At 35.9% G+C, this 16,431-nt stretch overlaps 1 protein-coding gene across 3 annotated transcripts in view; it reads left to right on the plus strand.

Annotated features, from left to right (window-relative positions):
• tbc1d4 (TBC1 domain family, member 4) overlaps positions 1-8,031 on the plus strand; it is a 37,869-nt gene extending 29,838 nt beyond the window's left edge. Inside the window, exons 15-21 of one of the 3 annotated variants that reach the window (XM_067408540.1) lie at positions 826-984; positions 1,272-1,516; positions 2,227-2,386; positions 2,584-2,753; positions 4,206-4,382; positions 5,881-6,143; positions 6,892-8,031. In XM_067408540.1, the coding sequence (XP_067264641.1) occupies positions 826-984; positions 1,272-1,516; positions 2,227-2,386; positions 2,584-2,753; positions 4,206-4,382; positions 5,881-6,111 (1,142 nt within the window). In that variant the 3' untranslated portion in view covers positions 6,112-6,143; positions 6,892-8,031. Of the gene's footprint in view, positions 1-825; positions 985-1,271; positions 1,517-2,226; positions 2,387-2,583; positions 2,754-4,205; positions 4,383-5,880 lie in introns of all 3 variants that reach the window. The other 2 variants (XM_067408541.1, XM_067408542.1) reach the window with 2 other exon arrangements.
• Positions 8,032-16,431: the final 8,400 nt, after the last annotated feature.

A 16,431-nucleotide genomic window follows, 5' to 3' on the forward strand; every position in this document is an offset into this window, starting at 1 on the left:
CGGCAGACCCTCGCGGACGTCTGCCGGCCACACAAACATAATAAAACATAACGTAAAGTCCAGGCCTGGTCCTCTCTCGTCCTTCACTGTAGTCGCTCCTCCTTTTATGCTCCCGGAGCTCCTCCGTGAGGGACTCAAGGCCGGTGCGCCTCCCAGGTGAAGCTCATTAACACTCGCGCCACCGGCCTCGCGCCGTTCCCTCACGGCTCTCGCCCGCCCTGCTCGCCACAGTGCTATATACTCTTGATTAAAAAATTATATATGTAGTTCACCAATTAGCCGCACGAGGGAGCTCGTCGTTTTCTTCCGTTTTTTTTTTGTTTTGTTTTGTTCTTTAGCTGCGCTCTGCACTCGGCAACCAGCCATAAAAATGGATGCTTGGTTAATTAAGAAGAAAAAAACAGCTAAAGACCAGGCTAACACTGCCAACAGTCAAAATACCGTCCCCGAGGGAGGCCAGCTTGACACTGTAATGATGAGAATATGAAAACAATGAGATGACATGACAACTCTTCCTTTCTCATTTCACTTCTGCATTTTACTTATTGTAAATAAAGGTAAATAAAAAATAATTGTGCTTTGTCAAATATCTGTATCTCTTTTAAATAGTTAAGTGGAAGCTTAACTGACCTTAAAAATGGTCATACATATTTTGTTAATGCATAAATTCTCTTTGTGATATATGAACTATATGGGCCTAATGTTTTTTTGGGTCACAAGGATTTAAAGAATTTAAAATGTGGGTCCCCAGAAAAAAAGTCTGGGAAACACTGTTCTAAATAATGCTGAGATTTCCCTCCGTTTGTTTGTATGTGTGCCCTGTAGGTGTCCCCAAAAGTCGGCGAGGTGAGGTGTGGCTCCTCCTTTCCCAGCAGTATCGTCTGCGTCACCGTCTGCCGCAGCGGCAGCAGCCCCCTGAAACTCCTTATCAGGATCTCCTCAAGCAGCTCACAGCACAGCAACACGCCATCCTGGTTGACCTTGGTCTGTATCTAATCAAGTACTTATTGTTTGTTTATCGGGGAATACGCATACTGATAAGCTACATACAAAGAATACTAAATAATAATTTGCATTCCAAAGTTGTATATTATTTGTTTATTAATTGTCAAATCACCAATAAATTTTGACATAAAATACTATCAGAACTTATGAAATCTCAGACTATAAAACTGTATATTGTCATATTGTTGCAGCTAATTCACATGGACATCACAATAGTGTTATATTTTAGACCCAGCACATTACTGAAGCGATCTTCCCCTTTCCAGGCCGGACATTCCCAACGCACCAGTATTTCAGTGCTCAGCTGGGAGCTGGGCAACTGTCTCTGTACAATCTCCTGAAGGCCTACTCCCTGCTGGACACGGAGGTGGGCTACTGCCAGGGCATCAGTTTTGTGGCCGGTTTGCTACTGTTGCATATGAGCGAGGAACAGGCTTTCGACACCCTTAAGTTCCTCATGTACGATCTGGGCATTCGCCGGCAGTACCGTCCCGACATGATCTCCCTGCAGGTGCGCCGTGTGTGAGAGTGTCAGTTTTCACTAGTTTGTGTTTTTCTTTCAGAACTGGAATGTTTGCTTTTCTGAGTATGCCTATTGCTAAATGTAGCAGGACTGGTTTTTGTGTGAGATAACGGAATGAGTACAGAACAATGTGTCCTAATTTGTGGAACTGAATGTTTTCCTTTTGCATCAAGAACTAGATTTTTATTGGAAACTCTCTTTTATAAAATAAATGAATAACAAATATGGCCATTTGGGGTATTTTTGAAGTAAATATCAGTCCTTGAAACTTTTTTGCACTGCTACATTCACACCACTAGGTGTCAGTATAACATTCAAAGCCATTGTTGTATTGGCCAAAGAAACCTAAATTAAAAGTTTGTTAGCACACCTTAAATTTAAGAAATACATTTTTTTTTTTTAATCTAGTGCATTACTTTTAGTGAATGTAAATTCCAAATCCTAATTTTGTTACACAACCAGAACAGAGAGTATATTTACTACACTTGACTTAAATGTACATTTGCTCAAGCGGTATGCAAACAGCCGTCTCCACCTCTTGTACACTATTTCCTGCTCAGCTGTTAGTGGTTATTCATCATCAGATGTGCCAATGTTTAATCCCGTGAGAGAGAGTCTGTCTCAGCCAGTCTCATTTGAGCCTGTTTAAAGTTCACTCCTGTAAGTGTGAGGACTTTTTCTTCTTTCTCTCTCTGTAGATCCAGATGTACCAGCTGTCCCGACTGCTGCACGACTATCACCGTAACCTGTACACTCACCTGGAGGAGCACGAGATTTGCCCCAGCCTGTACGCCGCACCCTGGTTCCTCACTCTGTTCGCCTCTCAGTTCCCGCTTGGCTTTGTTGCCCGTATATTTGGTATATTTTACTTCCTAAGTAACACTACCATATTCAGACCTAAACTAATGTAGAGTATGTGATGGGGTTAGGGGGAACCAGAGGGTTGTGGTGAAATGATCTTGTGTGTTCAAATTCATGTATTTCACACATAAGTCAAGTATTGTAGCCAATGCATAGCCTTTGACTCTTGTACATGTATGTGTGTTCTGTGGCAGACCTCCTGTTTGTCCAAGGCACTGAGGTGATTTTTAAGGTGGCCCTGTGTTTGCTGAGCAGCCACGAGGGAGAGATACTGGAGTGTGACGGCTTTGAAAGTATTGTGGACTACCTTAAATCCACCATCCCCACCCTCACTTACAGCCAAATGGAAGAAACGATCACCAAGGTACATTTAAAATGGAATAAACTTTATACCAGCATACAGTCAAACCAAAATTTATTCAGACACCTTGAACATTTTATTCATTAATGCAGTTTATTCACTATAGTTTAAAAATGGTAATAAAATATGACAAGATCTCAGAGTTAAACTTTGTCAGAAAAAAATAATCTTAATTATGTCAGATAACAGTTAAGCAAAACATGGTCAGGTCAAAGTGTCTGAATAATTTTTGGTCCCAAATTTTTTACTGGCAGTCCACTGTATGAAGAATTTTTGGGCATAATGTCACAGTTTATTTTATTTAATTTATTTTGCTATCCTCACTTACACAAATGAACTATAGTGTCCTAAACCCACTAGTAAAAATTTTAAAAAATATCAAAAAAATTCTGAATAATTTTTGGTTTGACAGTATATGGGGACTTTTCATCAAAAAAAAAAAATAAAAAATACACTTAGGATATGAGGATATTTTTTTTTCAATAATAAGATTTTAATATAAAATTAATATGGATGTATAAGGGAAAGTGTATGTTTTAGATCATGTGAGCATTTATTTTTAATCTCTTTTGGCTTCACTTGTTTGAATCGTCCACAGTATGACCACATTATTGTTTTTTTATTCAAATATTTCATAAAATCTTATCAATATAAGTATGTAAGTAATATCAGTCACAGTGCTATTTTAGTATTATTTATATACTATTATAGTATTTATTAATGTGTATGGGTTGAATTAGACTATTTTTATATTTTCAGTTTTCATTTTAATTTTAGATCGCATTTTAGCGTTTTTGTCTTTGGATGTGTTTTTGCCTTTATTTTTTCAATATTTCTATATCGCTTTAATTCAGTTTAAGTTTTTCAACTTCAACCTATTTATTCCAGTTATTTGCCAAGGCAACATTTTACATTTTCGTTTAAGTTTCAGTTGTTCATCTAATATTTAATTTGTCTTTTTTCGGCTTTGTATGAATTTACTGAAAATGATTTTCAAAAAACAAGTTTTAGTTAACAATAACAACTCTCATCAGACATGATTTTGACATGTCTTCCTTGACTTATTTGATCAAACTCAAAATACCCTTTTTTATGCCAACTGAATACTATCCTGTAAAGTAACCATATGGCATAAAGTGATCAAGTGACAACAGTGTAGCATACTAATGTTTGAATCCTTTTTTGATGCATACCAAATACAGTTTCACATGCTATTGTAGGCAGCACGCATTGTTTTCTGTGCAGTATGCAGTACACTGGTGTCTCTTTCCACACATTGGCCAAACAGCCCATTTAGACTTGAATGCATTTAACCACTAGGTGGTGTAACTTGCTTTTCAAAAATCTAAATCCTGTATTGTTAATGAATTTGATTATCAGATATTTAATCTGATAATTTGAAAGAACCTGTGGCATATTCTGACAATAACTGTCAGTATGAAATGTGGTTTGCAGGCGACTGAGATGGACATCTCCAAGCAGCTGCACGCATATGAAGTGGAGTACCACGTCCTGCAGGATGAGCTATCAGACGCTCCTCCACCATCAGAGGAGTCTGATAGGCTAGATAAACTGGAGAAAGCCAATGCCCAGCTCAAGAAACAGAACATGGACTTGCTAGAGAAACTGCAGGTATGTAGATGTATAATATTATCACAAAATAGCACAAGTAGAGAAGTGTTTTGTGCCTTCATTGCCAGTGTGTGGCAGCACAGTACAAAAGACAAACAGCCTGAAACCCAAGATCTTTACAGATACGCCTCTTCATTTACTACCAAAGAATATTAAAATGGCATTTTGATTTTCACATTTCACATTTAAAATGAAAAGTAATGGGAATTCAGCTGATAGTTGCTTGTTGATTTGTCATCCACTAGTGTGAATGAACATGGTAGAATGAATTTATCCTTGAAACTCCATTAGTCTAAACATGTAACGTCACAACACGCTCATCCAAGTTGTCCTTAAAAACAACCTGTTGCTAAAAACAAGCTGTTCCTAGAAACATGACACAGGGGAGAGTGAACAGATATTTGGCACACTTACCAAATTTTCCAGACCAATGTAATAGTGCATTAGAGTAATAGCTTACCCTGAAGCATCTGACAAAATTTACCCCATAGGGTTTTATCTGTAAGATCATTATTTTTTTAAAAGAACTTAATACTTTTATTCAACAAGGATGCATTACATTGATCAAAAGTGACAGTAAAGACTTTTACATTAACCGCTTTTCCACTGTTGGTGCCGACCGGTCCTACGAACGGTAAGGAACGCTTCCAGTTATATTTCCACTTGAGATTTGTTAGACACGGCACGATTACAAACCATTCTCAGCCATGATGGTACAATGCGTGTAGTGACGTCGCAACACAGGATTGATCGCTTGTCTGTAGCTGGCCACTATTTGAGCGAAGCTAACGCAAGTTAATATTAAGATTAAAAGAAATATCTGATCATCCTTCATAATGCGGTAGCTATTTACATCTCATATCATCTGTAAACTCTTGCATTACCAAGGCAAGGACTAATGGATTTGTTATTACATTCCAACGAGCTCTGTTTTTAGCCCTGTACAGTGATCATTTAAACCATACCCCTACCAGCTGGGCTGGATCTGCATGGAATGGTTAAGCAATAAGACCAGTTTGGCCCAATGGTGGAAAAATGGCTATTGTCCCACAAAAAATATTTTTTAAATAAATGCTTTTTTTTTTTAACTTTTCTATTCATTAACGTATTCTGGGGGAAAAAAAAAACTGTTATATTTTTTCCACAAAAATATCAAGCAGCACAACTGTTTTCAACATTGATGATTCTAAGAAATGTTTCTTAAGCACTAAATCAGCATATTAAAGAGGACTAGACACTGAGGACTGGATTAAATTCGGCTTTTTCATCACAGGAATAAAAAACATTTTAAAATATACTAAAATAGAAAAGAGTTATTTTAAATTGTAGTATAATTTCCAAATATTACTGTTTTACTGTATTTTTCATCAAATAAATGCAGCCTTGGTGAGCATAACAGACTTTTTTCAAAAACATTAAAAATGTACCGACCCCAAATTTTTGAATGATTAGTACATATAATCACATGTCAAAAATTGCTTGGCTTTCTTATTAACAGGCGGCCCGTTTGAAGATTCAGACATTGGAGAGCAGCGTGGAGAGCTTCCTGTCACGAGAGAGCAAGATGAAGCACCTGATCCGTTCTCTGGAACAGGAGAAAGCTTCCTACCAGAAGACTATCGAGCGCATGCGTAGCAGTTTACCATCAGATGCCATGGCTGAAGTGGAGATGACACAACTCAAGTCTAACAACAATGGGAAAGCCAAAGCTGCCTGTAAAAAGCCTTGAATCACCATCCTACTGACTGATGCATCATATAGGTACATCAGTAGTGTTAATCTGCTTATTCCTCTATGTTCCCATCGTGCTTCACCTTTGATGGCCTGATTTAATCATTATGTTTGAGAAATGGGAACATTTGACACCTTGCGACCGCACTAAAAAAAACTTGAAAACAATACGGAAGTGTTTCCTTTCCAAAGAGCAGCATGACTAGTCCACGTACGTGGCGTGTTGCATTAATTTCCACATGTGACTTATGCTCACTGTGAAGGTTTTTTTTGACCTGGCACTCCAAACCTGGAGTTTGGAGGAAACCAAATATTTACCAGGTTGACCTTTTGCTTAAAGTGCTTCACCTAAAGTGCAGGCAGGAAGTGAAACCATCTGCTGCTGGGTTTTCTCTGCAACTTACAAACAGTCCTGCTGTCCAGAATCCCCAGTTTGAGCTCATGGGCTTCAAGCGAGTCACTGTCTGAAGACATGAAGAGTTACTTGTCTTTGATATTGCACAGTATTCTGTGCGTGCAGTGAAGAAGTATGCCTGAAAAACGTTGTGTTGGATACTATGCCATAAAGATATGTGCATGTAATCATTCAGACACTGTGGATAGTAAATCCAAAAATCCTTTGGGGATTTTACCATAGTTTGAGTTTCTTTTAAGTTGATCACTTGTAGTTTTGTGTCGCACTGTACTTGACATCTGCACAAATATTTTTGTAGTGTTGTATAAGAGCTGAAGCATTGCATTTTATTCATTTTTTTGTCATAATTTTTTTGTATTACAGGTTTTACTTGATGTTAGTTCATTTGGGCCTAATACAACAAAAATGAAAACTGATACTGATGGGTTAAACCACCTGTTGGTGGCTGAATAAGACTCTCTCTCTCTCTCTCTCTCTCTCTCTCTCTCTCTCTCTCATATATATATATACACATACACAGTAAGAAGAATCACACTGTATTGGTCACTCATCTAACCATGTGAATGTAAACTTAAAGCAGGATTATCTACTTGAACACTCATTCTTGTTTGTCTGTCTTCAAGTTGTCTACTTTTGTTTTCACTAAACCAATCTCAATTCACCTTGTTTTGACACTTCAGTGAATGAATCACGGTTGTAGTAAGATGGTAAAACACTTAGGGCAGTGTTGGTAAACTTAATCAAGAGCTTCTTTCTGCCATTTTGCATTTGAATATATGTCAAAGTTGACATATTAAGAAGTGTTACTCCTGGGCTGGCGGTGGTTACCAGTGGCGTGTAAAATACGTATGATCTTTATTCTAGGTAGTGGTTTCTGATTGTTTTTGGATTATTTTCTTTAGAAATAAATTTCTGTGACATTGCAAATGGAAAATACTTGCATATCTTTGGAGAAAGTGAAAGCATATGTGCATGTTTAATCAAGGGCTGCAAATACATCACGTGTTCAGAGAAGGTACATTCTAGCAATACACCTGCACCAAAGTTTAACAATGTGAAGGACGGGGGAGAAAGGAATCATTGTAAAAATGCGCAAGGGCAAGGATACATTGTCCTACCTTTTCAATATTTCTTAGTGCTATCATGAAATATGATGTCTTCATACATAAGACATAAAGCAAATGGTCTGGTGGTGCGTTTGATATATCATAGTCATACATTTTCATACTTTATATCCAATGTGCCAAAACTTGTTCATCATTATCATCACTTTTCCATTATCACATGCCATTGTTACATCTCAGCACTTTCTTCAAGATGCTGAGTTCTGTTGGACTACATTTATTTCAGATTTACTTTGGTTTGCAATGAATCTTTGGTCATCATTGAAAATGTGTGCTGACTATATCTTGTGATTGTTTCTTGTGATTTTGGCTGAATTGTCAGTCCTCCATACTCTATTAAAATCAACTTTTTATACCTCATTTTCCATTTATTATTATCAGTTGCTCTTGCTTCATCATTATTATTATTGTTCAAACTTGCTGAATGATTATCTATCATTCTTCTGGATAATAAAACATGAAATATGTATAAACCTACATTGAAAGCAGGACACAAGACCCTTCCTCTCTTGATTTAGACCAGTAAGCACAAATTCACATTTTAATGGTAAACAGATTGTTTATATTGAATTGAGCGATACATATAAAACATTTTCAGAATTTGAATAATGATGCACGATGATCATATACTGCAGCATTTGGGTCATTCTACAGAAACGTCCACTTTTGGTATGGCAAAATGTCTTAAAATGTATTTCTTTTTCTAACATTTAAACTTAGACCACATTATTATATTATACTTTGACTTTATGAATACTCATAAATGACAGCTTAATGATTTTTTTTATTTGTATTTTTGTCACTGGTGTTACCTTAATTATCTGGCATTTATAAACATTTTTATGAAATATTTCTCAATTTTTTCAGCACATGCAGTCAGAGTTACAAAAAAATAATGATAATGCAAAAAATGAGATTGTTTTTTTTTTATTTTAATCAGCTTAGTTAAAAGTGTAATTGAATGATGTTAATTCAATTGCGCAACCATGTATTTGCTGTAACAATGAAAATATTTGAAAATCCGTTATAAACACGTAATGATGCAATCCTTTACATCTTAATTCTTGAGTGTAGTAGAATTCAATGAATGTAAAATTATTACAATGTCACATATGACACATTTTATTTCATGTGACAGACAAAAAAAAACAGTAACACAAGTGACAAAATGAATCACTAGTGACGTATACATAAGACCAAAGATCCTTATTCTTCAACTACAATTAAGTAGATGAGACTAAAATTTTACATTTGGTATACAATCAAAGACTTATCATTGACACTTTGTGAAAGCAGTCAGTAAAATATCATAAACAACATTTTAAAAATGTTAAAATATGCTGTCCGCAAAGTAGCTGCTTCTCTGCACTCAATTTAGCCATATAGCTACCCTTAATTTAGCCATATATGACCAAAGGAGGATTAACAATGAGAAAAAAGTTATAATCACATAATCTTAGTGCTATTTTATGCAAAAGAACTTAACGAATAGCTTTAAATAAAGTTTATCTATAAACGGGTAACACCAGTGACTGTAACGCCAGTGTCAATTTTCATAAAAAGGTAACACCAGTGACAATTTTCATGCAATGCATTTTACAAAATGGCTGCTGCAAGGTATCAATCCACATGTTTTCAATCATGGTATATTCACTAAATTAAGTAATTTAATCCATTTGTATTCTAGTTTTTTTTTTTAAATTCCCTAACAATAAAGTAGGTCACACCAGTGACTTCAACTAAAAGCTTCATATGAAATTATGATTTTCTAATTAAAATTTCTGGTAACTGAAAAGAGATAGTGGACTTTCCATTGGCCTTTCTTCATTGATCTTCAGGAAATAGAAAGAAGGAAGTCAAGTGATGTCATCAGTGTCATTTGTTAATTCAAAATAAGAGATTTTTGTTAAAGGTAACACCAGTGACACAACACCAGGGGACCACTACATTCATTATATATTTTATAATAGTTATTCGGCATTTGGGTTTTTTTTTAAAATGACATTTACATTCTATATTTGATAGTTATGCACATTATTGTATTTGAAATGGTAGAAAACCCTGTTTCTGAGCTCAAAATAAAACACTTTCCCTCTGTACATGACTGTAGGGAAGAGCACTTCTGTGGTGTTTGGAATTTTTATAATTAATTAAAAACAAATATTGCCACATTGATGGCTCAAGATGGCTTTGGTGGCCTTAAAACGGATTTCAAAACGGTCTCCGTGTAAACAACAATGGTAGAAATGGTAGCAAAATGTGAATCTTGAAAACGATGACGCCCTGCACATGCGCATTACATGCTCAGTCTATAGTGGTTCATCGCCATCTAATGGCCTGCCAGCAGAATACAGCGCTTTTAGTCGTTTTCACGGATTCTTATGAATGGGAATCCTTTTGACAATGGTGTTAAAACTTCTCAGTATTAACCATATCGTTGTCGTGTAAACGTACCCTTATTCTCTTAAAACTGTGTTTATGTCCAAATTTAAATAAGATTTAGAATCCCTGACTTTTGGACCCCACTGTGTGTGTTTAACATTTGTATGAATATGGAGTTCTATGCCAGCACATCTTCCATTACAGTTTGAGGCTCAGATGATGTCTACAATGGCAAGAGTGCTAGAATCCATTTAACACCCCAAAATGATGACATATGATACTTGAGCTAGTTTGCATGGTTTTCTTCACTGTCCAGTAAACAGAGCCTCTTACAAACAGTGCTAGAATATGAAATTGAGCCCTTCTCTTTACCTGAGGCTGTTAAACAGCAGGCCTGAAACTCCAGTCATGGAGAGCTGGCTGTGCTTTATCTCCTTTATCTCAAGGCCAGTAGTGGTTTGTGATACCACTATTTCGTGATGTAAATTTCATGCTTTTTTAATGTTGCCATTACAAACATGTAATACAAGACAGCCTGAATATGTTTACGGTTTAGTGAAGTCAAGAGGACTGCACAATTCATTGATTACTCTCCGAGGTGCTGTTTGAAAGTCAGTGGTAAAAGGCTGCCGTTATGTGCACCGTTGTTATTAATATATATTCGGAAATAAAATAAGAAAGTCCTGGCTGTTTATAATGATGCAACATTGCTAAAAAAAAAAAGAAAAAAAAAACTTTCAGTGGCGGTTCCAGGTACTGCATGAGTAGCCCCGCCCCTTTTCAGCGCTGTACTCGTTGTCTTTTGACTTCCGGTTCGTATTTCCACAGCGATCTTACGTATTTATGAATGAACTGCTCATTTTAAAATCTCCCCGGTCTACTGAGATTAGTTAAGACATCTGCTTTAAACATTACAATGCTCATGATAACTTCCATTAACTCTACAACAAGTAAATCCACTTCACCAGCTAATTTTTCTTCAACAGCAATGCCATAGAAATATACAGGGCTACCGCAAAAACGGAAGTTCAAAGACAATATTCCAAAGATGGTTTCTCTGGAAAATAAGGGCCTACATCCGTATAATATATATATATATATATATATATATATATATATATATATATATATATATATATATATATATATATATATATATATATATATATATATATATATATATATATAAAAAGATTATGCGTTATGTACAGTAAAAATGGTTTCAGGATTAAATGTTTGGCTTTAGGTTCATCATTTTATTACATTAAATAATTTAAAAACAAGTCACATTATTTTAAACACGTATTTCTCCTTTTAAATTGAAGTGTCAAACGTCACACTAGTGTTTTGTGCATAGACTGTTTTGTGTTATTTTTATTCCTGATTTAATTGTAAAAATTTAAACAAGATTAAACAAGATAAACAGTGACAGTGATGTTCATATCCATTTAAAAATGGATTGTCTTTGGAGTTTAAATGATGTGTTTTTCATATCAACTTGCTGTGCATACATATAGCCTTTATGTCATAATCAGTAGATATATTTAGTGTTTGTGATGTTTGGAATTGACTAACATTATTATGCACATATAAAATGTAACCATTTACATTATAGAGCTTTTTTTTATTTAAGGTTACATTTATTACATATCACTTTTACAAATATACAGCATGGCTGTTATACAAATAAAATCTTCCTTAATGTATTTCCAGTTTAACTGCATCTGATACTTTGAACGGATGGGTATTTATTATGATAATAATTTATTAGAAGTTTATTTATAAAGGGACAGCAAAAACATAATCTTAGCTAAACTTAAATAAAAAGAAACATGAATATAAAAAGCTACACAATCACTGTTTTTAGACGTGCATACAATTACTTTATTAGACATACATTTTTAAACCAGATTGCACAGCAAATGTCAAAGATAGCCTAGATTTGAGAAAAAAAATTTTTTTCAAGTGTTTTGGTTAAAGATTTTCTGAATAAATGAGACTGACCTGTGAAAGTTCCTCTGTGTACTGAAAGTATGGGCTGATTGTATTCGGCCTGATAAATATCTGTGCTTATGCAAAAGAGTGTCAGTTCTTTCACAACCATATTACTCAGAAGAATTGCAATTTTTGGCAAAGAAAGTGGTGATATGTAGTCTTACAAGATAGATGGGAAGTTAAGCCCAATTTTCCTGCAGGGAGTAGACAATGAGTCATTGGACCAGATGTAGGACCAGCTGAGAGATGGAGACAGCACATTACCCACCCTTCGTTTCGATAAACCTCCTTTTGATGGCAAGAGGATGCAAAAAATACCACACTTGGAGCATTGTCACACCGCTTATCTCTTTCTCTCTGAACAAAAGGCAGCATTCCGTACATGTTCCCTGGTGAGGGTGTTTCCTGCAGAGGGGAAATGCCTGGACGGACCGTGGAAGTCAGTTGGGGATTGGCGCACAGAACATTTCCTCTGCACAACCTTATCAGTGCTTTTTGTTTAATACCATGTCCATCCTCCCTCTCATAGAGATGCACAATAAAGGGGATTATGTCAAAGGGTGACGGAGTGCTGCAAAATAGCCATCAAACCACTTTCTTTGGGGCATGTTTACCTTCCTTATTTCCAGATTGAGCAAAAGATATTTTGAAAAATGTTTAAACTGTTTTTTGTTTTGTTTTTTTCATATAATGAAAATCAGTGGGATCCAATATAACACTGAACCCCAATGAGAAAAAAAAAACCTGAGAGACAATTTTCAAAATATCTTCTTTTGTGTTCCACAGAACAAAGTCAGTCATATGGAATGAATGGGTGTGTATACTGTACATACATACAGAAAACACTGCAAATTTTGAATGGTGTTAGCTGAGAAGAATGCATATACAACAACTACCAACATCTAACTTCCATTGCAGCCAAACCTTGACCAACTGGGTCCAAAATGTCAATCTCATAAGCATAAAAATACTGAAAACCAAAATGCTTTACACTTTACAAATAAAAAAAATAAAGCAAACTTGACATTATATTAAATACCTTCCTTAGTGTCTCCCCTCTAAAGAAAAAAAAAAACTCTTTCTGCAGTTTAATTCTTGGCCAGTGATCAGAGCAGTATGGGGTCATAGTGGTGAGGACAGGGTGGAGTTGACAAGCAGAGTTTGGAGGTTAGACTTAATAGGGGAAGTCAGTATCCTCCAGCCATATAAGGTAAATCTTATTGCATAGTCTGTGAAGAAGCAGACAAGGAAGCAAGAACAGTAGAAAATGGAGGAAAAATGGCTTTGAAAATAACTATGGCAACACTTTATTTTGATGGTCCCCTTTAGATATTCTGATGACTATAAGCAACATTGCACCTACATCTGTTATCTCATCTGTTATCTGTTAAAGGTGCCCTAGAACTTTTTTAAAAAAAGATGTAATATAAGTCTAAGGTGTCCCCTGAATGTGTCTGTGAAGTTTCAGCTCAAAATACCCCATAGATTTTTTCTAATTCATTTTTTTAACTGCCTATTTTGGGTCATCATTAGAAATGAGCCGATTCAGGGTGTGTGGCCCTTTAATTCTCGTGCTCCACGCCCCAAGAGCTCACGCTTGCCTTAAACAACATAAAAAGTCCACACAGCTAATATAACCCTCAAAATGAATCTTTACAAAGTGTTCGTCATGCAGCATGTCTAATCGCGTAAGTACAGTGTTTATTTTGATGTTTACATTGACTCTGAATGAGTTTGAGGCTGTGCTCCGTGGCTAACGGCTAATGCTACACTGTTGGAGAGATTTATAAAGAATGAAGTTGTGTTTATGAATTATACAGACTGCAAGTGTTTAAAAATGAAAAGAGCGATGCTCCTGTCTCCGTGAATACAGTGAGAAACGATGGTAGCTTTAACAACATTTAACAGTACATTAGCAACATGCTAACAAAACATTTAGAAAGACAATTCACAAATATCACTAAAAATATGATGATATCATGGATCATGACAGTTATTATTGCTCCATCTGCCATTTTTCACTATTGTCCTTGCTTGCTTACCTAGTCTGATGATTCAGCTGTGCACATCCAGATGTTCTGCCCTTGTGTAATGCCTCTATCATGGGCTGGCATATGCAAATATTGGGGGCGTACACCTCGACTGTTATGTAACAGTCGGTGTTATGTTGAGATTCATGTAGCAATGGCATACCTCTGGCAGACATCCAACACTTCTGTGACTTTTGAACAGGTAAGCACCACTGATTTTCTTCAAAATATAAAAATATACATTTATAAAAATATTACATCATTTCTGTGTTGTTCAAACTCACTGCTTATGACTGCTTCATAAGACTGTTATGAAGATCTTAGGTGCTTCTCATTTTTTATTGGTGCACCCTCGTTTCCTTTCCTCATGTCTTAGCTCCACCCCCTTAGGATGCGAGGAAAGAATTAGATTCGCCTGTTCTTCGGCGGTCTTTTAAACAAATGAGATTTATATAAGAAGGAGGAAACAATGGAGTTTGAGACTCACTTTATGTCTTTTCCATGTACTGAACTCTTGTTATTTAACTATGCTGAGGAAAAATTCAATTTTTGAATCTAGGGCACCTTTATCACTTTATTTTGATGGTCCCTAAAAGACATTCTACTGACTGTAAGTAACTTTGCAAGTACGTCAACTTAACCCTAACCCCTTATTCTACTAACCCTAACCTTACCCCTAACAGTGGATACGAATACTCAACTAATACTCTAATGAGTTAGTAGACATGGAGACTTATAGTCATACTGTAATGATTATTTTGTGTTCTTTTCATCAGGTTGGAAATTCAGATGATGAGATATTCTTGTAAACTTACATTGTGTACTAATAGTAATTGAGCAGCATCACTCAATTCCAGCCCAAATAAGTATTTTGATCAGTCTGGTTTACAAGCTAACTTCAGTTAAGATAACAAAGGCAAGTCATCATTATTGCTCGTAGTGTTAGGGGTTTGACAATATGATACCTCAGATGATGCAAATAATCATAAACGGATAAGTGTGCATTTAGGCTGCTTTAATTAATTAATTAGACTTGTGATTTTTGCCTACTGGATGATTAAAATGGTTGGAAGCCCATATACTAACATAAAGTAAAGAATTTCAGTGACTCTACTAGTAAACAACTCTACAGCAACATGTGCAAACCACCCTGAAAACCCTAGATGACCCCTTTACATGATAAAAAAAACAAAAAAAAACACCCAGAACACGATAGCAACTGCATAGCAACATGCTAAAAACAAAGCATGCTGTGTCCCAAATTACATTGTATACAGTAATACTATGCACTATGTCCTCAACCGTGTAGTGTATGAATTTCATAAGGTTATTTTGTCATTTAACATCAGAGTCTGCGACAGTTGAGTGCACAAAGTGTCTTGCATCCAAGTTAATTAATTACATCATCCGGGTATTTGCACTTTTTCTTTTTGGAATTTTCAGCATGAACACACTACTCTACTATACACTATTTATACAACAAAACAGCACAGAATAGTGCAAAAGTACATGAATTGGGATGTACCAATAGAACATGCTATAATCAATCACACAGCAACATGCTAATAACCATCCAGAACCCCATAGCAAGTGCATAACAAACTAAAAACCACTGAGAATAACCTAGCAGCCATGTAGCAATGGCATACCTCTGGCAGACATCCAACACTTCTGTGACTTTTGAACAGGTAAGCACCACTGATTTTCTTCAAAATATAAAAATATACATTTATAAAAATATTACATCATTTCTGTGTTGTTCAAACTCACTGCTTATGACTGCTTCATAAGACTGTTATGAAGATCTTAGGTGCTTCTCATTTTTTATTGGTGCACCCTCGTTTCCTTTCCTCATGTCTTAGCTCCACCCCCTTAGGATGCGAGGAAAGAATTAGATCGGTTTCCAGGTCATGGGCTGGAGGACGGAGGAGTGAGGAAATGAGGAAGCATCAATTTGAGTACTGAGAAGCATCCCTTGTCTCACAATTGCTTAATGAGTATATGAACAGCAATCTCAAGTAGATTATTCTACTAGTCTATGTAAAAAAAAAGAAAAGAAAAAAGCCCCTTCACCTTAAAGTCGGCATGAAATGAAAATATGCACTATTTTGTAAATTAATGTTATAGATTGGACCATGTCATGGACCACAATTATTTATTATCGTTTGCAGCAGGTTCTGTCGCCAAAGATAACTCCAAGAAACGTAAACGTGGGTGAATCTAGTGAACAAGTCTATGACAGTGTAATTAAATACAGTATGTGTTATACTTAAATAGTAAGTCGGCCTTTTAGCTGTAGGTAGTTAGAATGATTGTTTTGAACACATAAAACTGTGCTGCGTTACCCCACCATTTAATTCGACAAATAAAGT

Source organism: Chanodichthys erythropterus, chromosome 14 (genome assembly GCF_024489055.1).
Source record: "Chanodichthys erythropterus isolate Z2021 chromosome 14, ASM2448905v1, whole genome shotgun sequence".
Lineage (NCBI taxonomy): Eukaryota > Metazoa > Chordata > Actinopteri > Cypriniformes > Xenocyprididae > Chanodichthys > Chanodichthys erythropterus.